The 25,259-nt window shown below is 38.8% G+C and overlaps 6 protein-coding genes across 7 annotated transcripts in view; 3 read left to right on the top strand and 3 right to left on the bottom strand.

The window, feature by feature from the left end:
• The window catches only part of LOC125189151 (damage-control phosphatase At2g17340-like), a 3,557-nt gene extending 568 nt beyond the window's left edge, over nucleotides 1-2,989 (bottom strand). Inside the window, exons 1-10 of the mRNA XM_048086397.2 lie at nucleotides 2,719-2,989; nucleotides 2,563-2,628; nucleotides 2,427-2,493; nucleotides 2,282-2,350; nucleotides 1,880-2,020; nucleotides 1,100-1,228; nucleotides 906-992; nucleotides 396-470; nucleotides 190-267; nucleotides 22-99 (exon numbers count right to left, since the gene is read on the bottom strand). Of these exons, the coding sequence (XP_047942354.1) occupies nucleotides 22-99; nucleotides 190-267; nucleotides 396-470; nucleotides 906-992; nucleotides 1,100-1,228; nucleotides 1,880-2,020; nucleotides 2,282-2,350; nucleotides 2,427-2,493; nucleotides 2,563-2,628; nucleotides 2,719-2,879 (951 nt within the window). The 5' untranslated portion in view covers nucleotides 2,880-2,989. The remainder of the gene's footprint in view (nucleotides 1-21; nucleotides 100-189; nucleotides 268-395; nucleotides 471-905; nucleotides 993-1,099; nucleotides 1,229-1,879; nucleotides 2,021-2,281; nucleotides 2,351-2,426; nucleotides 2,494-2,562; nucleotides 2,629-2,718) is intronic.
• Nucleotides 2,990-3,335: 346 nt separating this feature from the next.
• Nucleotides 3,336-4,591, top strand: EXPA20 (expansin A20). Of its 2 annotated transcripts, none has more exons than XM_089058352.1 (3): nucleotides 3,336-3,611; nucleotides 3,680-3,980; nucleotides 4,058-4,591. In XM_089058352.1, the coding sequence occupies exons 1-3, from the start codon at nucleotides 3,482-3,484 to the stop codon at nucleotides 4,368-4,370; spliced, it is 744 nt and encodes a 247-aa protein (XP_088914478.1). In that variant the 5' UTR covers nucleotides 3,336-3,481; the 3' UTR covers nucleotides 4,371-4,591. The 2 variants fall into 2 exon arrangements, with proteins under 2 accessions (XP_088914478.1, XP_047940500.1); XM_048084543.2 differs by having other exon boundaries at nucleotides 3,339-3,611; nucleotides 3,677-3,980.
• A 195-nt stretch (nucleotides 4,592-4,786) lies between these two features.
• LOC125187895 (protein THYLAKOID ASSEMBLY 8, chloroplastic-like) lies at nucleotides 4,787-6,022 on the bottom strand. The gene is made up of 2 exons (XM_048084544.2): nucleotides 5,552-6,022; nucleotides 4,787-5,414 (listed from the first exon to the last, which is right to left on the bottom strand). Exons 1-2 carry the CDS (start codon nucleotides 5,876-5,878, stop codon nucleotides 5,004-5,006), a joined length of 738 nt encoding a protein of 245 aa, XP_047940501.1. The 5' UTR covers nucleotides 5,879-6,022; the 3' UTR covers nucleotides 4,787-5,003.
• A 56-nt stretch (nucleotides 6,023-6,078) lies between these two features.
• ERS (glutamate tRNA synthetase) lies at nucleotides 6,079-9,954 on the top strand. The gene is made up of 12 exons (XM_048084542.2): nucleotides 6,079-6,475; nucleotides 6,658-6,779; nucleotides 6,894-7,076; nucleotides 7,516-7,634; nucleotides 7,727-7,775; nucleotides 7,933-8,034; nucleotides 8,265-8,367; nucleotides 8,471-8,534; nucleotides 8,712-8,826; nucleotides 9,052-9,152; nucleotides 9,317-9,473; nucleotides 9,549-9,954. The coding sequence occupies exons 1-12, from the start codon at nucleotides 6,109-6,111 to the stop codon at nucleotides 9,783-9,785; spliced, it is 1,719 nt and encodes a 572-aa protein (XP_047940499.1). The 5' UTR covers nucleotides 6,079-6,108; the 3' UTR covers nucleotides 9,786-9,954.
• A 4,189-nt stretch (nucleotides 9,955-14,143) lies between these two features.
• LOC125188964 (3-hydroxy-3-methylglutaryl coenzyme A reductase 2-A-like) lies at nucleotides 14,144-16,097 on the top strand. Its single transcript, XM_048086096.2, has one exon. The coding sequence runs from the start codon at nucleotides 14,264-14,266 to the stop codon at nucleotides 15,917-15,919; it is 1,656 nt and encodes a 551-aa protein (XP_047942053.1). The 5' UTR covers nucleotides 14,144-14,263; the 3' UTR covers nucleotides 15,920-16,097.
• Nucleotides 16,098-16,593: 496 nt separating this feature from the next.
• Nucleotides 16,594-23,308, bottom strand: LOC125188965 (AT-rich interactive domain-containing protein 6-like). The gene is made up of 12 exons (XM_048086097.2): nucleotides 22,612-23,308; nucleotides 22,488-22,527; nucleotides 21,462-21,514; nucleotides 21,179-21,224; nucleotides 20,504-20,593; nucleotides 19,697-19,819; nucleotides 19,544-19,595; nucleotides 19,380-19,452; nucleotides 18,312-18,378; nucleotides 18,180-18,230; nucleotides 17,892-17,984; nucleotides 16,594-16,885 (listed from the first exon to the last, which is right to left on the bottom strand). The coding sequence occupies exons 1-12, from the start codon at nucleotides 23,193-23,195 to the stop codon at nucleotides 16,781-16,783; spliced, it is 1,377 nt and encodes a 458-aa protein (XP_047942054.1). The 5' UTR covers nucleotides 23,196-23,308; the 3' UTR covers nucleotides 16,594-16,780.
• Between the last annotated feature and the right edge of the window lie 1,951 nt (nucleotides 23,309-25,259).

Genomic DNA, 25,259 nt, shown 5'->3' with positions numbered 1-25,259 from the left:
AACTAGTTCACAAGCATTTACCATTCCTTCCATGACCACAAGGTCTGCATCACTTGCCAGGTAGGCAAGTTCTTGTGATACTCTTGATAGATCAATAACCTGCAACGAATAAGACCACCCACTCGTTTAACTAGATCAGTTCAAGAAAGGTTGTATGGAATCACTAAGAATTAGCACAGAGCTTCTTACCGGTAAATCATTACCAGAATTTGTAATTAAGAGGTTTGAAGCATCAACTCCCACAAGTTTCCCACTCTCATCCTTCAGCTGTAAAATAGAAGCATATAATAGGATTACATAAATTGCAATCATTGATGGAAGTCAAATCATTTGAAGCCAGTACATAAACTGAACCTAGAGTAAAAGTTGTAAGAGCACAAAAAATTGTCACTGACCTTGGCTATAATCTCTATTAACTCGACATATGTCACATCATTGATGGAAGGTAAATCATTTGCCGCCAGTACAACCTGCAAAGAATTCAGAGAACAACGACCTCAAATAGGATTACACTCAGACTGACAAGAGACATGTTTGTCAAATAATGAGTTCAAGTTGAACATAGTTTCACCCCAAGAGATTTAAGGTATTAGTGCTAATGATCCCAATGCCCCAGACTTGGCAAACCATTAATGTAGTAACACCCCAGTTATCTTATGGGAGTGTCACACGGCCACGCAAAGCCAAATTCAAGACCTTGTCAAGAGCCACAAGAGCACAGAAGATTTCATACTAAATTTGTCTAACAATTGGACATGTAATTATGTAAATCATGCTGAATCAATTAACCACAAGTAGTCTCTTGCTACAGACCCGATTCATACATGTTACAGCACTACCCAGGAAAAAAGAGTTCCAAGCAAGATAAAGTCTTTAGCAAACAAGTAAATGATAGCAAATGAGACCTGGGCACCAAGTCGAAGCAACTCCCTCGCAAATGGCAATATACCCAAAATGACATCTGCACCAGAATTGTCTACAAATATTATAACCTGTGGCATAAATGTTATAGTTAGTGGAAGAAAACATAAACCTTTATGACTGGTTCTGCGAGTACATTGAAACAAATGATAAAATAATCAGAAATTAAAAATATAACCTTTCTCCATGGACGCCGGCCCCATTTTGAAACGAACTTGTCCAAATCATCAATAACCCAGGGTCGAGGGAGAAGGTTCTGACAGCTAGCTTGAAAGGACATACCATCCTTTGCAAACAACTCTGCAAGCTTCAAGATTAAAATCGAAAAATTGTTTTTAAGCCCATGCAATACGGGGAATCTATATTATAAAGATAAATTATCAAAGTTAGTAGTCAATAGACTGGATTGCTGAAAGTCTGAAACTACAAATGCCAACATGTTTCACCAGAAAATTTCTGTCAATTCAAGCAAATTGACTACTGACTAGGAAATGTTAGTATGATGAGAATTCGATACAGCTGAAAATAGATAAGATCACACACGACTCAGAAGCTATATAAGCATCAAACATCTGAAATCTTCCAGCATCAAGTTACATCGCTGAAACTATTTGAAGCCTGTATTGGTTTAAGGAAGTTTTAAGATCCATCAGTTAAACATAGTCTAAGGTAGAAAAAAAGGGACTATAAACTCATAGTTAGTCTCCTGAGAAAATAAGTGCTTAACCCCTCAAATCTGGATTAGACTAAGAAATGAAAATGCACAAATTAAATGAGATGAGTAAATGCATGTAACAGGAAAATCTTGTAAGGCCTTTTTTCAGAAAAAAGTTAAAATAAATCAAGTAATTTTGAGTACTTTAAAAACTAAACGAAGGAATCAGTGGAAAAACTCAAATAAGTCTAGGCTTCCACTTGATCAAACACCTTACTCTTATACGGAAAGAACCTAACGTACCTCAGCTGAGCCAAGATCAAAAATGTTACCAGCAAATATCCCTCTAATCAAATTTTCAATGCGTGCAGCTTCATCCTGGATAGCATCATTATGGTGGACAACACCCTCAAATAAAGATATCGCCTTGGCATTTTCTTCCTCCTGTTATGCATCAAATCAAAATCCCTTTGTCATACATACATGTCCCTGTCCCTCCCATTACAAGAAAAAGAAGTAAACTGCAAAGGCATGCTAGCAAAATCTCTTCTAAATCTTTCTTTGAGGCATCAACACAAAATATGTATATTTGCACACCATAGGACCCCTTGGCACATAAAATTATAATATGATCATCGAATTACGGTAATGCTAGTATCAAATGGATGAAATGGTTGTCCCTGAAAAGAGAAGCGGGAGTCTTACCTTGACCTTCTTGAATATATCTTTAAAGCCCAATTCTCTAAGGATTTGCTCACGGAGCTGGCAAAGAAGCTGGAAAGGAAATCAGGAATTTCAGAGAAGCAGTAATCGTTTATGATTGCAAATGGAGAGTGAGAGATGAAAATACAATGCAATCGGGCGGGCCACCGTGACTCTCAGGGTCTTTCTTCAAATCATCCAGTATCTCAGCATATCTGTGGAGTGTAAACAAGAGTATCGATAAAGGAAACTACTAGTTCTGCTAGGGCATTCAATGGTGATACCTTTGGGCGAACTTTTCAGCTCTGGCGGGAGCATCCGGAACGGAATCATCGGCCTCAGCACGTTTGCTGCAGATCAATCAAGAAAAAAAAAAAAAAAGATTGATGATTTATTATGGTAAAAGTGGGAGTAATGAATGAAAGGGGGAGGGATGATACCGGAATGAAGGGATTGATTTGGCGAAGAGATTGATCCAAGAGAGCTCAGTGGGGGTGGGTTTCTTGGGATTGTCGGAAGGGAATCGGTAGGGAATTGTGCAAGCCCTGTAGTTGGACTCCACTAACACGGGAAGCGCCACCAATTCGCCGGAGCTCTCCATTCCAGATCCACTCTTTTCCTCCGCGATGCCAAATTTCGTGAGAGTCGGAGAGAGTGGGACTGTCAGCTCAATCAGAACTAATTTATTTGTAAACAAATGCTCTTTCCTTCCTACAAATAATTTTTTTAAAATTTAAAAATGCAGTCTTGAATCGTTTTAAAATTTTCTTTTGAAAAAAATGTAGCTTTATTTAATATTTTTAAAATTAAATATGAGGAATATTTACACCCATATTTTATACTGCTACTACACGACATGTATGGTTTCATTTTATTTCAAAAAAATGCCTAAGCATATTCTTTACAACTCTAAGTTGGTTGGGTCCAATTACTTCCTACTTTTCATCAAATTGAATAATTTCCCGCATCCTACTTTTTGAATTCTATTGGAATTAAAAATTAAATAACCATTTCATAAAATCTCCACAGAGAGAAAGAGAAAAGAGGAGGAATAAATGGTTAAGTGGGAAACACAAAAAGTGGTTTTACATATAGTTTAGTAAGAAGAAAGTGATACACAGAGTAAATGGCGGAAATTAGTTTGAAAAAGATATAAAAAGAAACAAGAAAAAGTCATCAATCAGTGCACAGTGCAGTTTGTTAATGGCTGCTCTTCTTCTCCACTCAGCCCTAATCCTCTGCTTCTTCTCAAACCTAATGCACGCCCAAGTTGCCGAATGGAAGTCAGCCACTGCAACCTACTCCACAGACTCCAATGACTCCATGCTTACAGGTATAGAATTCCATTAATTAGCTCTGCCATTCTTCATCATTCACACTTGCATTGATCTGTTGCAGAAGGTGCTTGTGGTTATGGAGACCTTCACAAAAGCTATGGCAAGTACACCACAGGACTCAGTGGGATGTTGTTCGACAGAGGGAGCAGCTGCGGTGCGTGCTTTGAGATCAGAAGCGCTCAACTCCCACAAGCCACTCCTCCCATCCTTGTCACCGCTACTGATTTCTGCCCGCCTAACTACGCCTTACCTGCCGATCATGGAGGCTGGTGCAACTTTCCCAGAGCCCACTTTCACTTGCCTGAGGCTACTTTCTCTCTCATTTCCCACCTCAAGCCCCAACTACTTTCAATCCAGTACAGAAGGTATATCAAGAATCAGTCTTTAGTCATGTGGCTTTAACATTGACAATAATCAATTGTAATTGATCAAACCTGAATAGGGCCACATGCCAAAGACAAGGTGGAATTCGCTTCACTGTCAAGGGCAGTGCTATCTTCATGCAAGTCCTGGTCAGCAATGTTGGGTTGGATGGACAGGTTGTTGCAGTCAAAGTGAAGGGATCGAGGACTGGATGGATTCCGATGGGAAGGGACTGGGGGCAGAACTGGCAGACCAACATCGACCTGGTTGGCCAACCCTTATCCTTCGAGGTCACCACAGCTGCTTGGCAAACGCTAACATCTTACAGTGTCGCGCCACCAAACTGGATGTTCGGCCAGACATTCACAGGAAAACAATTTCAGCACGCGTGATCTCAAGTTTCGCAAAAGTAGGCATGGCTTCGCTCACTGAAACAGTGTAAAACCACCAGACGTGCAGCATTACCAACTAAATGTAGGCTGGGTTGATGAGAAAATTAGAAAGACTTCGAAAGTTTTTGCTTCAATCTCTGATTTGGATGGTTGCTATTGCTCTGATACATTCAAACTCGTACATTAATGTGAAAATAGTATCCCAAATGCTCATTAGCTAACATTACTGTGAAGTTAGCGTTCAAAATACTCAATAGCTAAGCACCAGTAATTGAGTCACTTGAAATGCAATGCTATAGTTTACAAACATACACATACTACTATATAAATGCTTGGTCAATTTATATCTCATCTCAATCTCTTTGAACAAAGAACAATAAATCAACAAACATAACAAGTATAAGGCCAAGGCAGTGTTAAAACAAGATTCATACATACATTAGATGACCATATATACATTATACAAAGGTTGATTCAATAACCTAGTCATGTGCAAAACATAGATTGGATTCTTTGGTTCATCTCATCTTCCATTTCACCATTTGCATCAATGAAAACAACATGAGAGGATCCAGCATTAAGAACACAGCAACTAATTTCATTCCCACCTATAAAGTTGAAAAATACCATAGTTCACCACGTGCTTCCATAGCTCAATTCAGCCTCTTCCTCCTCTGACAAATCCCAAAAAGGACCATAATATTCTCGAGCATCCTTCTGTATAGCTTCTGAAAGTTCCGTTTCTCCATTTGACGTTAAGCCATCAACTAGTATCTTGAATGACAGTTTATCTGGGTCACATGATACCGATTTCATCAGGTAGTAGCACTCCACTGCTAATCCAGTGAGATTCAAACTCATTAAGCTTTCCATCAATGCATTAAATCCCTGAAGATCTGGAGTGACAGTAGTTTCAGCTTTGAGCTCGACAATAAGTTCATGAACCTGCTCAAGCATTCCGTTACTGCCAAGTGCCGCAACAATTTCAGCATACAGCGACAGTTTAGGGCTGTACCACTCCTCCTTCTTCATATCCTCAAACACCTACATATCAACAATTGACTCATAAAACATAGTAATCCATATTCTTGATTTATGAATAATTCAATCCAAGTAATTCTAGGCAAGCAGTATTAAAATAACTAAAGAGAATTGGGCATAAAAAGGAGGAGAGGGAAAACCTGAAGGGCCAAAAGGCACTGATTCTGGCGAAGGAGCTCGCGGAGAACAGCAATCATGTCGGATTTGAGCAAACGCCTGAAATTGGCGGCAAATGCTTCTTGGAGAGAGGAGTGGGAATTTTTGGAAGCTCGCTTGAGAGCTTGGACCGTTTGGATAGCTTCAATGCTCAGGCTTCTCCCCTTCTGGAGAGGCTTTCTGTTTTTGCTTCTATCTCTCATTGACACCATCGCCATCATCGTCGTCGCTCTCCTCTCCACGCATTTTGCTTGCTTCGCCTCAACTACTCCGACTCCTATCTGATTCACCACCGTTAAGCACTTCATCATCCCTTCCAACTCCTATTTGCATAATCCACAGGATTTTAATTTCTTATGCAAAAGTTCAAATCTTTCTTCAAATTTCGCTCGATTTAGTGTGGGCTTTTGATGATTGGGCCTCAACCATTTGCTAGAATGGGCTACTGGGAATTAGGCCCACTTCCGCTGCGACAAACGTCATCTGCATCTAATCTTCTTCTTCATCTTCATCCATTAGTTGAAGAAGAAGAGGAAGAATTATGGGTAGTTGTCTTCTGGGGGCGCCATGCCTGGGGATGCGGGTTGGTGTTTACACGGAGGCTCCATCCATGCTGCTATTCCGCGGAAGACGGTTTTTTGTTAGAAGCATTAGAATTTCGGCGTCTTCCTCTCCCTCGCCGCCGCCACCTTCAGATGACTCGGTTCGAGTGCGGTTCGCGCCTTCCCCCACCGGGAATCTGCACGTGGGCGGCGCGCGCACTGCGCTCTTCAACTATTTGTTCGCCAGGTCCAAAGGCGGCAAGTTTGTGCTCCGAATTGAAGACACCGACTTAGAGAGGTCAACTAAGGAGTCTGAGGAAGCCTTGCTTCGCGATCTCGCCTGGCTTGGTCTTGATTGGGATGAAGGTTAGCAAGCCTCATCGCCTCAGTTCAATTTTGTTATTAATTGATTCTGAAATTCAAATTGGTTTTGATTACTTCCTTCACACCTCAATCGACCAAGCAATTCATGTCTGGTTTCTCCTGAAATGTGGTTCTCTTTTGCTATCCTATTTAATTCAGTTGTTATTTGTGGAATTGATATGTAGGCCCAGGCATTGGTGGCAACTATGGTCCCTATCGTCAATCTGAAAGAAATGCCCTTTACAAGGAATACGCCGATAAACTCCTCCAAAACGGGCATGCTTACCGCTGTTTCTGCTCTGCCGAGGTGATCCTTACTTTCTCTGTATTTTCACTTTTAACTGCTTGTTTGTGCCTTTATGAATTCATGGAGTCCAAAATGCTCGACTTTCTTAGTTTTGGTTCTCTCAATACCTACCAGGAGCTTGAAAAGATGAAAGAGATTGCGAAACTCAAGCAGCTGCCTCCTGTCTACTCCGGCAAGTGGGCTACTGCATCAGACATTGAAGTGCAAGAGGAGTTGGAAAAAGGGACGCCTTATACTTATCGATTCCGAGTTCCTAGTGCAGGATATTTGAAAATTGATGATCTCATTCGCGGTGAGGTATACCTTTACTGACCCTCTAGTGTTTACAATCTGTTTCTCTTTCGTCTCTGTAGTTTCCAGCGAGCATAGGCTGATGAATCTCTTCTGTAACAAGCTCAAATGATCATCAATGAGTGTAGATGTGGTTTTTAAATCTTTTAGATTGGTGAAGTTGGGAATTTTCATTAGGATGTGGATATAACATCATACTAAAACTTGGTCACTTTCTCATTTCCGTGTAAATGGTCTAGATGCAACTTGCAAGCTCAAATGTTTATAAGAAAGCAATCCAGAATGCTATTTTTTGGACACTCAGTTAGAAATCTGGAATGCTCAATGATGTTAAAACAGCCTAACATTGATTACCAAGTGCTCTCTTGTTTGCTCAGAAACTTGTGACTGAGGTCTAATCGTGCTTTCTTTTCCGAAACTAACTTAGCTTGATAGTGTCGTGAAGGTAAGCTGGAATCTCAACACACTTGGAGATTTTGTGGTTATGAGAAGTAACGGGCAACCTGTATACAACTTTTGTGTAACTGTTGATGATGCTACCATGGCTATCTCGCATGTCATTAGGTGAGTACAGCAACCTGCTACAAATGTTTCTTACTTTATGGTTTATAGTTGTCTATGGCATCGGAGTGTAAAAGCTGGTATTTGTGTTCCAGAGCAGAAGAGCACTTGCCAAATACTTTGAGGCAAGCATTGATATATAAGGTATCACTAGAACTCGTTTCTATTTCTATTCCTCTTTTCATTGTTCAACAATTTTGGATGAGTGTTATTGATTGTGTTGTGCTTTTCAACTCGTAATGTGATATTGTCTGTGTGGATAAAACAAACTAACAAGGTGGAAACATTTTATGGAAAACAGGCCCTGGGATTCCCAATGCCTAAGTTTGCACACGTCTCTTTAATCCTTGCACCCGATAAGAGCAAACTCTCAAAACGGCATGGGGCAACTTCTGTAGGTCAGGTAATCCAGTTCTGCATTACTGTTTCATTTTTCCCCTTGGAGTAGGGAAACTTCAGTAGGTCAGGTGATCCGGTTTCGGCAGTGCTGTTTTATTTTTACCCCTTCACCTGGAGATATATGAACCTATAACTCTGGGTTGTGAAACACGCGATTCTTTTTTTAAAACTCTGCTGATGATTTTCCTTGCATCTTTTCTTGCACTAACTTTCTTACTGAAACTACTTTGACAGTTCAAGGAGATGGGTTATCTGCCTGAAGCAATGGTTAACTATCTTGCATTATTGGGTTGGGGTGATGGTACTGAGAATGAATTTTTCACCCTCGACCAACTAGGTTAGTTAGTCCTCTATGAAAGACTCACCAAGTGATTTTCATGCAAATCAAGATTCTTGACTTTATTATAGTTATTACAATGATGTTCTGACACTGTTTGCAGTTGATAAGTTTACGATTGAGCGTGTTAACAAGAGTGGTGCTGTTTTTGATTCCACCAAGTTGAGGTAACTATGCAATACTTTAGTCTGCGCATAGCAATTCTATAGATTGGTGGCTCTTTAACCTCTGACCTTTCTGCTTGTAGCCCATTTATGTTTTTATGGTTCATTGTCTTTCAAAGGATTGTGGCTCTGTGTATTATTGATTCTTGTCTCCTCAGTATTACTTTATGATTCTGCAAGGTGGATGAATGGTCAGCACTTGAGATCTCTTCCATCAGAAAATCTGACTAAGCTTATCGGTGAGCGTTGGAAGAGTATCGGCATTCTAACAGAATCTGAGGGGAGCTTTGTAGAAGTACGCCTTTTGTGCTATTTTATTTCACACTTGTGATTTTGACCGATAAGAGCCCTCTTGGTGATCCTTTATCTCACACACCCTGTTGATTTGCTTGCTATATTCTGTACTTAAGCAGCTCGAAGTTGACAATGACAATCAATACATCTATAGACAATCTGCTGATAAGGTTACTTGTTTCCGTCAATGATTTGTCTTTTTTATTGCATGACTTCGTATGACCAGGAGGCTGTAGAGCTGCTGAAGGATGGAATTGACTTGATACCAGATGCTGATAATGTTCTTAAAACCCTACTGTCTTATCCTTTGCATGCAACGCTTGCAAGGTAATTATGTAGCCTGAATTAGTTTCGTTTCTATTTTCTCATTTCAAACCACTTGTCAAACAAGATTGGAATTGATAATCCAGCCTCTGGGTATAAGTCCATAGTCTAATACATGTTATTCTCCATGCATGAAATTTCAATTATTAAAAAGTTGTTGATTGCAGTCCTGAAGGTCGACCAGTATTAGAAGATAAGCTGGGAGAAGTTGCTGCAAGCCTGATTGCTGCGTATGACAATGGTGAGTTAATTGGTGCACTCGAAGAAGGTAGTGCCGGATGGCAGAAGTGGGTGAAGAGCTTTGGTAAATCACAGAAACGCAAGGTTAGTTTTGGTGAAGAAGGAATGAAGTTCTTTAGTTGAATTTATCCATTTGTAATACTGAAAACACACATACAGGGGAAATCTCTGTTCATGCCCCTACGCGTTTTGCTGACTGGAAAACTCCACGGTCCCGACATGGGAGCTGGTTTGCTTCTTGTCTATAAAGCCGGGAGGGGTGAGGTGGTCGCACCTCATTCGGAGTTTGTAAGCTTGGATGAAAGGTTCAACATCCTTCGACAAGTTGACTGGGAATCGGTCAAGGAGGATAATCCTACCCTCGAGTCAGCTGCTCCTGTGTCCGTGTCTAATTAAAATCGGCCCACCTCCCTCCACTTGCTACAAGCTGTAGACTAATAGACAGATTGATAGATAGATGGTTTTGCCTGCTAAATTTTTTGGGATGATTCTTTATCTGTTTGCCTTCTTCTGGATGATGAGTGATACTATTTGTTTGAGCCTAAATTTTAAAATTTACTAATAATTTTTGTTTTTCCATGAACAACATTACCTTATTGGATGTCGACTAATAGTGGAGACAGACAGACTGTGTTTGTAAGTCATGAATTTACATATCATAGTCTTGTAAATGAAATATTGACTTTGGTAGTAGTGGAGACAGACATATGTAGTGTGTTTAAAAGTCATGAATTTACACATCAAAGTCTTGTAAATGCAATATTTATATCTTTGGTAAGGTAAGTGGAAATTATGCATAAACCTTTTTTTTCAATTTTTCAATTATGAAAAATTACAAACATGATTAAATAATTAAAAAAGTAAGGCCGGCGGCAGCCAGCCACTGCAGACTTTAATGCCCAAACAATGCACATAAATGACAAGTTAGGTAGCACCGTTTTATTTAGTTTGATCCCAAAAAGTCGCAATATTTCATTTATTCACAAAGCCACGCTAATAGCAATATAGTAGGGTGCTCTCTCAATCAATAAATGCATGTTGTCATAATCAGGACAAAGTAACACATCATTTTTCTTTGAAAAAAATTAAGGGTTATTAGAAGACAATATCATGAATTATGACCCAAGTATGAATTTTTTCATGAATTTACAACTTGGTCTTAAAACCATGAATCTAATCGTGTTTGGGATCTCCAATAATTATAAATTTCGGTGAAGTAAAATCATGTGGCCTTTACCAATATGACATGACCTTTACCTGTTCGAAGAGGAGGAAGAAATGAAGATGATTAACTTGGCATTAAACACTCATCCCAAAATTTTGTCTAAGAATAAGAGAAAGTGAAGATTGTCACGGAAAAATAAGAGTTTTGTCAAATTTTGGTTAATTCCGTAATTTTTTAAAATAAACAGTTAAATCATAATTTTGACATTTTTCTTATTTTGTCTAAAATTAAGAAAAAGAGCAAATTGTCACAAAAATCAGAAAGTTTAGTCAGACTTTGTTCAATCACATAACTTTATAATCTAATAATATTCTACTATAATTTCATAAAAATCAATGGTTTTTGTAAATGATGTATACAAATTTGCAAAATATATATTTATGTATATATTTCGGCTTTCACATCATACACAATTTCCTCCAAATACAAATAAATTGAAAAATTGAAAGAATATCAAAGTTATTATATACTACTCCTTAATTGACTATTTTTTAAAGTTGCGAGATTGACCCGAGTTTGATCAAATTTCATGTTTTTTTCCCGCGATTTACCTTAAGAAAAATATCGACATGAATCCTAATTTTATTTGGTACTGTATGATAATTAATCGCAGCGTTAGCATGAAACAACGTCACTTGCAACTATTAAAAAATTGCATAGTTACTTCTCCGATCCGATTAGTCCACCTAGATTATTTCAACAAGCCATATATTATTCAATTTCACCGGAATTGACACCAATTGTGGAAAATCTCAAACACAAATGATCAACTAGCACATTTCAAAGTTCTAGATGACATTTTTGTATCTTATTGGGTCATATTGAGTCGAGCACTCTTGACCTCAGCACCTTCATTTGTCGTCATCTCAACTTCGGAGAAGATGCATTTTATAGAAAGGAGTTCAGCATAAGAACAACCAAATGACGAAGCAACTATTACATATTATTTGTACTTCTACAATATTGGAGGGACCTGGTTATGATTTACCGAATGACTAGATTAATTTTTTTATTTTTGTTATTGTAATTTATTGTTCGTGTTTTAGTTCACATTAACTAAATAATAATGGATTGATTTGTAATATTTATTAAATTTTTGCAGTAGACCATATTTGGTGTTGTATGATGTATCATATATTTAGCATTGATCCGTAGAAAAATCCAAAAATAAGTTTGGATTTAGTGTATGCTTGAAGATTTATGGTTGGGGATGAACGGATGGTCTTAGAAACCAATACTCCTGATAATAATTATGAATTCATTTTTCCTAATTCATGTACCTAATTGTATAGGAGTCTTATTACCTATGTTAAAGTGGTGAAGTTATTTGAATTGGCTGCCGGTGAGGTGACGCTACATTTATGCTCTACTTCAAAAAAACACAATATTGATGCTCTACAAATGAACGTTTTCATTAACGCACCACCATATTAATTTCGGATTTCAATTTCTTAATTAATTCCCTAGTTTAACAAATCATATTAAACACGAGCATTAACATTCATGTCTCTTTACACCTATAAAATCATGCTGCCACTATTTCATAATAAATGTGATCATCAACGCCCACCACTTGTTAATTATGCGTCGTTTTCGTCGCTGAAACAACATTTTGTCACTAATCAAAACCCTAATTTAGTTTCGAAATTGCCATTCAGCTCGCCATTAGATCGTGGTGTGCAACCACTTGCATGTTTTATATTTTGTGCATCACATTTCCCTATATAGATTTGTGCAATCATTATCCAGCCAGATCCCCTTTTTTATATGTAGATACCCACAATTGATGCTCATCCATGACTTCATTTCAAGATTTTGGTATCTCAACACATGAATAAAAACAAAACAAGAAGTTGAACAGGCCATCCATATAAAAATAGTCTTTTTTATTACTACTAAATTGGTTATGGAGTTTGAAACAAAATTACAGACGCAAGTACCAAATTGAAGTAAGATTATTCAAGTTAGTTGATGACCCATTTGTTGGCAATATTCAACAATAAAAGCAAGAGCTGGAATTTGACTAACCAGCTAAATTGGGAATCAGTCATGTGGTTTGTGCTGATTACAAAAATACTCAACGGCAGAAAGCATATACCTATATATAAAATATTTGCATAACAAGACAAAAATTAGAAGAAAAAATTGCGTTTACACATATATGCAATCTGGTCTAACTCTAACCTACTCCTTCATTCACATATATATATCAAAAAGTACCAAATCATGAGATAAAAAGGCCGTGTGAACCGTGGGAAAATTTAGTGTGTTACTATTATTATATGATGATGACGATGATATAAATTAGTTAGTAATCAAATTAATGATACATGAATTTACCAAACCGCAGCTTAGTTTGACAATGTTTTGGGTATCAAGTCTCAACAATGGTGAGCTAAGGGTAGAGTCAAATACTGACATTATAATGTCAAATATAACGCCTTATGTACAGTGTAAAATGTATATACAAATAATTTAATCAAGTACAGCCAATAGTAAGGTAGTGGTCATAAATTGATTCTCCTGATCACATTACTCAATGTACCTCTTAATGATTAATTGTTGATTATTTGTTTGATGACCTGTACAGATTAGTAATGTATACATGTTTGTTTGTCCTACTAAATAGAGAATATATAAATAATTAGTAATACTAAAATGAATGGTTCAAAAAAAATAACGTGAATGGTTCAAAAAAAATTAAAAAAATGGCAAGGAAGTAAAACTTGACGTTCTTGACTTTTGAGTGGAGACGGAAGTCCAGCACGAGGAAAATGACGCCAAGAAATGGAATTTTATTAGGAAACACAAAACACGCAGGCTTTTCATTTCTTTTCTTTAAAAAAATGAGAAAGCATAATCCATATCCATATTTACCTTCGTGATGATTCGAAGCCCCGACTTACTAATCAAAGGAAAATGACACACCAATTAGGTTGCGTTTCATTGCCATAGAACATGAAATTTTGAGGGTTTTTCAAAGGACAGGTTGCCGAATAAATCATAAAAAATAGTCAAATTATGGTCTATCCTAAAGATGAAATACTCGCTCTCGTTCTTCCATTTGTAGCAAATAACGTGCTAATGTGACGATCAGTTTAAAATATAGATAAAATAGCATTAGGCAAAACACGACATCTTTTCCATGTGTATTAAATTGACTGCCACATCAGCACGTAATTTGCCTAAAAAGTGAATGGTGGGATGATTGTGAAAATTTCAATTTTCGTGATTTATTTTTTATGTTGAAAAATGTGAGACGAACCAAAATTTAATTATTTTTTATGATTGATTAAACAATTTGAAAATGTTTTAATTACATGTGTTATACTAGTATACTATTGATTTGATCCCAATAATTCCCTACAAACTTAAGTACGATAGGACCATTAATAAAACTTGATAAAAACACAAATGGAATAATTTGGTATAAAATGAATTTGAAGAGTTAAATATTAATTAAAAAAAGAGATGATTAAATTTAGAAGTGGTAATAATAATGGGGTGGGAAGTAGTAGGGAGGTTGTAAGCAGCTTCCTGAGAAGGAGTAGAGCCTCAAGTAACTATAAATAACAAAACCTTGATTCACCAGCTTCACCTCAAAACCTCCATCTCTCTGAAAAAGAAGAGGAAAAGGATCTGGAGAGAGATGGCGGTGAAAATGCAGCTATCCGGCAAAGAGAAGGCCTCCGACGCCCTCCCCCTCCCTCTCTACCTCACCAACGGAGTCTTCTTCACCCTCTTCTTCTCCGTCGTCTACTTCCTCCTCCTCCGCTGGCGCGAGAAGATCCGCAACTCCGTCCCCCTCCACGTCGTCACCCTCTCCGAGATCTCCGCCATCGTCGTCTTCCTCGCCTCCTTCATCTACCTCCTCGGCTTCTTCGGCATCTCCTTCGTCCAGTCCCTCATCCTCCCCCGCGCCCCCCACGACGACGAAGACGACGACATCCTCATCGACGACCTCATGCTCAACGAAGACTCCCGCACCGCCCCCTGCGCCGCCGCCGCACCCCCGACTAAGATCGTCGCCGCTCCAATCGAACCCCTCCCCGAGGAGGATGAAGAGATCGTCAAATCCGTCGTCCAAGGAAAAATCCCCTCCTACGCCCTAGAATCCAAATTAGGCGACTGCCGCCGCGCCGCCTCCATCCGCCGCGAGGCGCTGCAGCGCACCACCGGCAAATCCCTAGCCGGCCTCCCCTTGGAAGGATTCAATTACGAGGCAATTTTAGGTCAGTGCTGCGAGATGCCGGTGGGGTACGTCCAGATTCCGGTGGGGATCGCCGGCCCTCTCCTCCTCGACGGCGTCGAGTACTCCGTTCCGATGGCCACGACGGAAGGCTGCCTCGTCGCGAGCACGAACAGAGGATGCAAGGCGATCCTGGCCTCCGGCGGCGCCACCAGCACCGTCCACAGAGACGGCATGACCCGCGCCCCTGTCGTCCGGTTCGGGTCGGCTAAACGGGCCGCGGAGCTCAAACTATTCCTCGAGGAGCCTCTCAACTTCGAGACGCTCTCGCTTGTGTTCAACAGCTCCAGCCGCTTCGGGCGCCTGCAGAAGATCAAATGCGCCATCGCCGGGAAGAATCTCTACATCCGATTCACCTGCAGCACCGGCGACGCCATGGGGATGAACATGGTCTCCAAGGGAGTCCAGAACGTCCTAGACTTCCTCGTCAGCCAGTTCCCCGACATGGACGTGCTCGGCATCTCCGGCAACTACTGCTCCGATAAAAAGCCCGCCGCGGTGAACTGGATCGAAGGGAGAGGCAAATCGGTGGTGTGCGAGGCCATCATCAAGGAAGAAGTAGTGACTAAGGTGCTCAAGACTAATGTGGCTGCGCTGGTCGAGCTCAACATGCTGAAGAATCTCACCGGCTCCGCCATGGCCGGAGCGCTGGGAGGATTCAACGCGCACGCTAGCAACATCGTGTCGGCGGTGTACATCGCGACAGGGCAGGACCCGGCGCAGAACGTGGAGAGCTCGCACTGCATCACCATGATGGAGGCGATCAACGGTGGGAAGGATCTCCACGTGTCGGTGAGCATGCCGTCGATCGAGGTGGGGACGGTCGGGGGAGGGACGCAGCTGGCGTCGCAGTCGGCGTGCCTGAACCTGCTGGGGGTGAAGGGAGCCAGCAAGGAGGTGCCGGGGTCGAACTCCAGGCTGCTGGCGACCATCGTTGCGGGGTCCGTTCTGGCCGGAGAGCTGTCGCTGATGTCGGCGATTGCGGCCGGGCAACTGGTGAAGAGCCACATGAAGTATAACAGGTCGTCCAAAGATGTGACCAAGCTCTCGACTTGATCAAGTGTCCTGTACAGTGAAACTCAATTCCACTACTAGTACTAGTTACTCTAATAAGGAATATGAATGGAGTGGTAATATCTATACAAACATGTATAAATTGCTTGCTTTCTGTATTCGTTATTCAATTGTTTGGCTACCTATTCTCAAATTACAAAAGCTAGCTTCTGTTTCTCCATATTCTTACCACTTTTATTTGGGTTATTTTATAAATTTAACTCAAATCCACCGGCATGACTTGGTCCATCAATCACAGTTCCATCATGCTGTTCACATGTAATGCCTTGTAAGCTTCATGAAAAAGACAGTTTCATAAGCAATTGATGAATCTAACAATATTTGGTGATAGGTACTTCATTTTTAATTTTAAAAAATGATCTCTTTTATATTCCTTGTCATCCCTTTAAACTATTGTGCATTTCTTCAGTATGAATTTTAATAAATATGTGGGGTAAAGGTATCCCCACATAAAACAAACGTGAGCATCACCAATCGCCCAGACTATAAACGAGCATGGATACCGACGTTTGAAGCAGGAATCAGCATGACTCGATCCGGTGATTCTAATTTAGCACGCCACATATTGTGGAAGAGATTAATTACGTGTGGTGCTAAACCATCCAATGACCTACATTTTGTACGATAAATTACCTTAAAACATTCAAGGGAAAAAGTGAAAAAAAGACTTCGTGATTACCTAAGTAATCCGCTTCAGTATAGAATCCAAAAGAGAGGAAGCACGTCAACCCTCATTTACAAGGTGCACTACCACTACCACTACCACTACAGCTACCAGTCTGAATATTCAACATAATTAAACCTTACACAACTATTTTCAAGCCCATCTCTCATAGGGTGCCTCTACATATCTGACTGCTCGAATGGTACACGCACAAATAGCTGCCCATGCAAAGTCACCACAGCTGATGTCTGATGAGGATCAATTCTAGTAGGCAAGCTAACCACCTGAGGACAGAACACGACTCTCATATAAGTCAGATCAACAACAAGCTGCTATATATGTTTACACCTATTCCTGCAACCTTAAAACTAGCTATTTCAGCGACCTGCAAATAAGGGCCTTCAATAGCTTTTGATTCATGTTTCATTTATTTCAACCTCAGAAGAACCAGTGTCCATGGAATTATCATGTCTGCTCAGCTTATTTACAACATTATTTCTTCTTTTCAGTTTCATAGTTTGTGAATTACAAGGTGGGTAAACCACTGGACTATAACATTTTATGTAAGTTCCAACAAGAATGAATTTAACAGGCAAGAAAAGGAAAAAAGGTAATAATGTTTAATTTTAAAAATTATTCAGACAGCCATAAGAGTGCATCATCAAATGGTATGTCAACGAAAACACTTTGAAAGAAAAGGCAGACAAAACTTGTACTTGTACGGACACAAACTTAAAATTTTCAAACTTAAATTCTTCTTTCTCCTCTTTTCCTACTAGTAACTAGGTTGGAATGATTGTAGAGGTGACTCCTAGAACAGCATATTTCAACAATAAGGAGACGGGAGCAAATTTGCATGCCATAGGGTCCAGTCTAATCTTTAGGTTTCAGGTAGAAACAAAAGATGCAGAGGCATTTACTTGCTCTGATTTAGGACTGCACCAACATAAATTTATATTGGCAAAAAAAGAAATACTTCTTGAATTTCTGTACAGACAGATATCTATTTATTGTTGTGGATTAGGAGACTACAGGAAGTTATGGGCTGAGATGATAGTCAGGGAGAGGTAAATGCAACTATAAAAAGAAAACATACAAAACATAACTCGCAATTTTGATCCAGTTACCACTCATATAAAAAACCATAAGAACAATAGCATACTCATGGGGACAAGTGGGCGGCACAGAGAAAAGGAAACTATCTTACAGTTTTAAAATTATTCAACTTCACAAATTCCACACTTGTAACACAGACTATAAATACTGTAAGAAATCAGTTACTGGAGCTACCTTTTTGAATGGTGTAACACCCCAAGGATTGTCCTGTTGCTCTGGTTGCCCTGATATAACTAAACGTCCTGCAGGATCAGACTGTACGCGCACCTATTGAGCAAAGCCACAAGACCAAGCACAAAAAAGTTAGAATGAGAAAGAAAAGCAATGCCATGACCAACGATGCACTCATGCATCATTTATCAACACTTATATTTATTGTAAGGTATTAGAGCTTAAAATGTAAATGAATTTCTATTTTCTGATTTACAAAAAGAATGAGATAGTAACATCTCGGTTACTTGCCTCTTCTCGAAGAAGCCCAGGAACTAAGGCATATACTTCATAACAGTCTTTCTGCAAAACATGACAAACTTGTTAAATTAGATCTCTATGAATACTGATGATTACAAACCAGGACCAGAGTGAAAACTGTACCATTCTCTGCACATTCACCTTCACCCAATCAGCAGGAACCCCAACATCTACCACCATTATTTCCAATCTGTTGAAGAACTTAAAATCAAGATACTGAAAAGACATGCACAGAACTCTTTTCCATTCTATTGGAAGAGATTAAATACATAGGCTGAAAAAGAAGAATGCATATAAATCTATCCAATTTACTGAACACACTGAAATCCATATACTGAAAGAGAATGCATAAGATTTCCTTCACATTCACAAATAATTTAGTCGTAGAGTCTTCTATTTTAATATCAAAGTAACAGCGGAAACATTTAGATGAGCATGTGCACTTCATTTTATGTGAGATAAGGCCAACAAGGAGAACTCCTCTCTGACCATTTAAAATCAGTAGTTCACGTAGTTCATGTGACTATGACAATGCAAATTATAGTCAGGACTCTTTGGCAAAACCTTCGAGCCTTAATATATACCCGCCAGACTGGGATTGTAAGTGATTAGATGGACTTATTTATTTATTTCTCGTTTGGTTCATGTTACTGGTACCACCCTTTTCTGGGAACGTTCCTTCATTTAATAGAAGAAGATGATTGAACATGATCTCGGGAAGCGACAAATTTATTTGAGACAATACATGTAGCCTGAGGGCTGAGAGGCTGAAAGGGAGTTGAGAGTCTTGAGACAACAAAGGTGGTATGAAACAGCTAGTGCCTCAGCCAACAACAAGGGGATTCCAAATTAGCTTAGTGATGCCAAGAAGCTTTGGGAATTTTCTAAGGTAGGCTGTCCCATTATTATTGTGGCAGAGCTGCTCGAATGACGATTGGCCAGCAGTGGCAGTTTTTGCGTATAATACCAAGAGCAGACTATTCCGGATAAGTATTTGATTCCACTAATAAAATACATGTAGGATGAGCTTTATGGAACTAAGTGGTTCAGCAAGCTTGATATTTTAAGCCTATTTATACTTTTGTACATTATTTATGTATATATATGCCAAAGCCTAAGGGGCTTCAAAGTATTCACTCACTTAACTCAAGTTACACAGTAAAATCAGGGTCCAAACTAAGAGATCTTAACTGTGATTTTGAAGCCGTGCGTGCAACTTTGACAGCATGCTCAACGGGAGATGACCCCTTGCGCTTTAGGAAGCCTTAGTCAAGAATTGGCCACAAAAGAAATATAATTCAAGCTCGCCAACAGAAGATCGGGAAACACCATTCAACTCTAAAAATGACACTTACCAATATTCCTTAATTGTTTTTCACGCTTTGGTGTCGTTATTGGATTCTTATCCTACAAAACAGAGTAAGACCATAAGAAAAGAATTAGAACAAAAGAGCAGGAAAGTACAAATTCTGAAAATAAACGGAACAAGGAAAAAAGAATAATCATACCTTAATGATGGGATCTCCAACCTCACCATTACCAAGAAGACGCTGAGAGTGCCATCCCTGCATGGCACGAGCCGCAGCATCCCTTCTTGCTCTACCTGATCCTGGGGCATGAATTTGATCTACCTGCATATACATTGTTTGGAGGACCTTTATGGATTGAAAATATATAAAGCCATGAAATTATTTCCATATCCCTTTGGGAGGATTGGGGTAGTTAAGTAGTTCGACTCTCCATTTTGGAGGAAGGCAAAGAATGTTTCTATAATCTATGGTCACGTACAATAAGTCCTCACATATTGGAGTTATAAAACACTTAAGTTGCTAAAAAATATAGGATTAATTGTAAAATTAACAATTGAACACAACCTTTCACCAGCCTTGCAATTATTACATGACTTTTAATACATAGTAATTACACAGTAAATTTTTATGAGATGTAATTTCCAAATATATGCTCCACATTGTCAACATGTTGAGTCAATTGATGTGGGGAAAAAACTCATGAAACAAAGATGTAATTTTTTCATTTTACGCATCAAAAGAATTTAGGGATGTTGCAGCTGCAAAGTTGCAAATGTAGCAAGGTATATGGTACCTGGACACCTCTAAAGTCACCAAAAGATAAGTATGTGCATGAATCACAACAGTAACATCCACATTTCTCAAACATCTAGTTCTCTTATAAACTCTAAAGTAAACTATACATTCGAGTTTAGACAATAGCACACTACTGAACTAGAAAATCTTTGTTGTAAATGCTCTACCAACCTATAAAAATACTAAGACGAAGTGGAATTTATGAACAACCTGACTTCCAGCAGCAGGGTCCGATATAGTAGCATCAGTAAAAGGCAGCTCGCCACAGCGCATTTTATTCTTTTCATATTCTAACAGTGCCTGTAAATTCGAACCATCTGATCAGTGCATAATGTAGGAGACATTTTGTAACTCAATATAACATCAGTCTAAACATAGAAGTATGCTTCTCGGTAAACACCCCAGGGGAAGCTTTAGCCAATGTTCAAGAAAACCACCCAACATAAAGAAATACAAAAGCGAAGTCTCGCAATGGCTCAGGACACATATATAAATACGGTTACTCTAGCAGTGCATATTAAGTACAAAAACTCATCGAAACCACTTAGACTGACAATCTTTTTCAAGAAAAGAATAGATGATAAATGATGAACTCTTTTCCAACAAGCAAGGCATGCCATGCAGTTAAATCCCTGGAGACACCTCATAAAGTAATAGGTCATATCTACGTTACATGAGGAAACCCTAAGCCAAAACAAAGAGCAGAAGGCAATTTCCTACACCCGTCCAGAATATATGCATGCATTGCAGATGCCCCAGCAAAAGTGAGACCAGAAGGATTTAAAAAATAGACATTTCTGAGAAATTAAACAAAATGACAAGCTAGAAAATTATGAAATAAAAACAACAGAAGGATGTGAATGTTTCAAGTAATCTGAACACAACCTTCTCATAAAAACCTCGAAACGTCCAGGACACAGTGGTACAAGTCCTGTAAAACGCACAAATAACATAATTAACATTGAACCATTTGTGAAATAGTTGAATAAAGAATTCCTGGGTGTGTGTGAGTTGAAACTCATAGAAGGACAGCAATCATAGCCGTATTTTTTGCTCTACTTCTGAAGCAGTAACAAATGCCTTTAAAAATTCAGAAGTATTTGACTGGTCATAAGTGATCTCTCTGACAAAATTAGGGTTTTTCAATTGAACTTAGAGTGATCCTCACTTTGGGGGTTTAAAGGATTCTCCAACTTGTCTCCACAGCTTCAATGAAGTGACCTACAAAACCAAAAATGACATCAAGATTATAAAGCACATGCCATAGAAAATTAAAGAACCATGACATTGAGGAGCCCTAGAAGTAAACAGTCAAGTCGAAGAGTCATGTAGGAAACAAGTGTGATGAGTATTTCAGAGTCATAACTAGTATTTATGATTTTCCCAGAAAATAGAACTTCAACTATTATACATTGAATACTAGTGTCATCTTTGTAGACTTCCAGTTCCAGGTATGAGCTATTAAAACCATATATTTAGATTTAAAACACTCACCAAAGTTCTCTATTAATCTTACATATGACCAGGAATAATATGTTATTATCCGCGCTCTTAAAGACTAACAAGATTATATGATGAGAGTTCATTTTCTATTGACATAATGAAGCATTGAAGCACATCATTGGCCAAAAGAAGTGAACAAGTGGCATGCATGTTGGGTTTAATTTCAACAAAATTTCTTTTTTTAGTCTATCACAAGTCTAAAGCAAGCAACAAAATAGCCAAGGTATAAGATGCTGACAGCAATAAGTATATCCATTGAAGATTTGATACGTTCAAAAACATGCAACCTACTGTTCCTTTTGTTGGTCCAATTTGGTGAAAATCTTAAATGTAGAACTTTTTGCAACACACTCTAGTCTCTAAATACAAAATATAAAACACCACTACAACGTGAACTTGCCAAATAGAATAAAATCACATTTTGCAAATATGAGATTGTTTTCTCTCTAAACTCTATTAATCCCCGGATTCATTTAATGCAAGGGATTTATTCTCTTTAGCTTGCCACATAACACCATTTTGAAAGAAGTGAGCTAAGGATCAACATGTGCCCTTGTTATATACGTCAAAATACTAATGCGCACACACACACACATATATATATGACTACCGAAGTATCATAAATGGCAGCCAAAACAGAAGTTAATTACAATGTGAAATATGGCGAAGAAACAGAAACTCCTATGTGTACCTGTTCATAACCACCGAGTCTGATCACTGCTCTCCACAACCTATGAGCAAGGTAGGGCCGATAAGTGAACAATTTCAAGAACGCCAAAAATGAATAGCAAAAGAGAATTAAAAGGAAGAGTTACTTGAGGCAATTTAAAGGCTCTTGATAGAATTTGGGAGGCTTGAAGTCCAGGCATCTTTCTTTATGGAAAGTTTCAAGTTCCTTCATAAAAGCAGCTTGCTCCTCCTCAGTTCCAGATTCATCTCCTGTAACATCATCAGCATCTAACAGGAAAGATCTGGAAGAAGCTTTAGTATCAGGCTCGGTCTTCAACTCCTCCATAGCATCCCCCTGTAACCCTTCTATTTCCATGATGGCGCCATTTTCATTTAGTTCCCCCTTTTGGTCCTGGGTGATAACCATCAATTCTTGCCGCCTCCCTCCCTCTTCATCTTCCTCGTCCGCTTCCCCATGTCCATTCTCTGCCACCTCAACGTTCAATTCCTCTTGGCATTTATCATCCTTTGCTTCTGGTTGTAGTTCTGACGAAGGTTGGGCGTTCTGGCTCAAACTTGCAGCAGAATTCTCCCCGTCTGCGGGCTTAATTAGGTTATCGTCAACTTCCACATCATTCAGTGTTTGGTTGTCAACGTTTTGGGACTGCTGCTCGGCCGAAGCAGCAACGTCGCCGTGTGCATCCTGGTCTGCTTCTCGGTTGTCTTCCATGAGGAGGGTAGTGCTGGAATTGAATTATGGGATTCCAACCAAAAATCCCCAATTGCTGCGAAACCCTAATCCCTAACCTTGCGTTTTGGTTGTTATCGAAATGTATGAAATTGGAGCGTCTTTCAAATTAGTACTGCGTCATGTCACGTCATCATTAATTTTAGCGGTGCCAACATTTTATAATTTTTTAAATACACCATCTAACATTATTATTACTCCGTATTATTAATAAACAACAAAAATTAATTTTTCACATTTTTTTAATTATTTTAAAAAAATAATGACAAATAGTTTTTATCCTCTATCCACTAACTATTGTATGAGGTAAGCTGCAGCCTGCAGCATACATGATATTGCTTATAATGGGCTCAATTTGTTGAGCAAGGTTTACATAATTACATTAATATGGAATAGAATTCGTGAGATGTTGAAGCTTTAATTGATGTCGAAGTATATACGAAAGAACATGTAAATTGTATGTCATCAACAAAAATGCATGAAAGGGGCTTACCTGAAGTGCGATACATATAATATGAGCCAAAGAACTTGTAAAGGTGGTTATTGACTGGGAATTATCTTAATATGATTCATTTCATATCTATCTAGTTGTATCATAGTGAATATAAATAATTTTACTCAATAAATGTTCTTGTTCTTGGATGCCATTTTCTTTTGTATCGAAGAGTAAGGGTTAAATGTGATCCTAAACATATGGTGTTTTTATGATTTTAGTCATAGACATTACTTTTTGATTATTCTGTCCCATATATTTGAAATCGGGCCGGACTCGGTCCAATATGGACGGCGCCGTGAAAAATAAATGGTCAACGGTTGTTTAGCCGATTTTGACTCAATTATGCATTTTAATTTGCGAAATTTATTTTTTTTTTAAAATAATATTATTCTGAAAAAACTAAATACTCCTACAAAGAACCCTTGTTCTCTTTCTTATTCAATTTCACACAATCGCATGCATTGCAGGTATTGTTGTTCACCAACACAAAAATGATCCACATCTAAACTCTCCCCCAGGATATAAGTGAAGAAGAGATAGTTAGTCACTTGGAAGAACATGGAACAATTGCTTGTACAAAACTGTTTAGATGAATGGAAAGAAGCAGGATCTTGTCCTTTTTGAAAATGATGAACAGGTTACAGAAACTCTTGGTGGTTCAAACCATTCGCATTTCGTTCAGAGACTTTGCATATTAGAGGTGGTGGACCCATAGACTGTATGTTTATGTTCCCTCTTGGATTCACTGTTTCTTTCACATTGTTTTGCCAAATCTTGATATATGCATTTGTTTTATTATGTGTAGTGAATTGTAGCCTATGGCACAGCTCTTTTAACGGGGGGGGAGGGGGGGGTTTCATTTTTTCGGCTACTCAGGTGTTTGATAATGGATGCATATCATTAATGTTGGGGAGATTCAATATATAGAACACAAAAACGGATATCTAAAAGTCGTGATAAACACTTTCAGATCAAATCAATTTGGCGGTTCTACCAAACTATTCGATCGGATAAAATTCAAAAGATTATTTTGAACTTTTTCGAATACCAATTGTTGAAGATGATCAGAACCATAAATAACGATCGGATCGGTTTATAAACATGAACAGACGCGTCTGTTCATTTTCTAACCGAAAATAACAGAATTTTAAAGGTTTTCGAAATTGCAAATTGGTCCTTTTATTTTTCCGAAATTACATCTTCGGATGAATTTCTTATACTGCTCGACCCCAGCCAGGGGCTCTGCCCCTTGGACCCCGCTATCCGGGGGCGCTGCCCCCGGACCCTCGTTCATCTGTATCATAACGAATTCAAATAAGTGTGCACTCCGCACCCTCCATACTTATATGATGTATCGTTATGACAATATCGATCGATCAAGTTAATCCAATTACACTAAAATATCCAACAATCCTCCCCTATTTTAGTGCAATCCTTGATTATCTAAAACAAGTCATCTCAAACATTCAAACTTTTGCATAAATGAAATATCGTAACGATTGAATTCCACCTTAGTACATTACACATTCCATACATTCGAATACCCCGGG

The sequence above is a fragment of the Salvia hispanica genome, chromosome 5, assembly GCF_029641045.1.
Source record: "Salvia hispanica isolate PSC_SH4W2 chromosome 5, Shi_PSC_v1, whole genome shotgun sequence".
Lineage (NCBI taxonomy): Eukaryota > Viridiplantae > Streptophyta > Magnoliopsida > Lamiales > Lamiaceae > Salvia > Salvia hispanica.
The sequence above is the reverse complement of the archived record's forward strand: the minus strand, read 5'-3'. Positions and strand labels throughout refer to the sequence as shown.

Bases quoted from the DNA above. Each gene is read 5' to 3' on its own strand.
- EXPA20 (XM_048084543.2), top strand. From the start codon at position 3,482: ATGGCTGCTCTTCTTCTCCACTCAGCCCTAATCCTCTGCTTCTTCTCA. The intron at 3,612-3,676 runs GTATAGAATTCC...GATCTGTTGCAG, and splicing joins CAATGACTCCATGCTTACAG to AAGGTGCTTGTGGTTATGGA. The intron at 3,981-4,057 runs GTATATCAAGAA...AAACCTGAATAG, and splicing joins CTTTCAATCCAGTACAGAAG to GGCCACATGCCAAAGACAAG.
- LOC125187895 (XM_048084544.2), bottom strand. From the start codon at position 5,878: ATGATGAAGTGCTTAACGGTGGTGAATCAGATAGGAGTCGGAGTAGTT. The intron at 5,415-5,551 runs GTTTTCCCTCTC...GTTGATATGTAG, and splicing joins AGTGCCTTTTGGCCCTTCAG to GTGTTTGAGGATATGAAGAA.
- ERS (XM_048084542.2), top strand. From the start codon at position 6,109: ATGGGTAGTTGTCTTCTGGGGGCGCCATGCCTGGGGATGCGGGTTGGT. The intron at 8,035-8,264 runs GTAATCCAGTTC...CTACTTTGACAG, and splicing joins GGGCAACTTCTGTAGGTCAG to TTCAAGGAGATGGGTTATCT. The intron at 8,368-8,470 runs GTTAGTTAGTCC...CACTGTTTGCAG, and splicing joins TTTCACCCTCGACCAACTAG to TTGATAAGTTTACGATTGAG.
- LOC125188964 (XM_048086096.2), top strand. From the start codon at position 14,264: ATGGCGGTGAAAATGCAGCTATCCGGCAAAGAGAAGGCCTCCGACGCC.
- LOC125188965 (XM_048086097.2), bottom strand. From the start codon at position 23,195: ATGGAAGACAACCGAGAAGCAGACCAGGATGCACACGGCGACGTTGCT. The intron at 22,528-22,611 runs GTAACTCTTCCT...CCTTGCTCATAG, and splicing joins GAGCCTTTAAATTGCCTCAA to GTTGTGGAGAGCAGTGATCA. The intron at 17,985-18,179 runs GCAAGTAACCGA...TTTGCTCAATAG, and splicing joins CTGGGCTTCTTCGAGAAGAG to GTGCGCGTACAGTCTGATCC.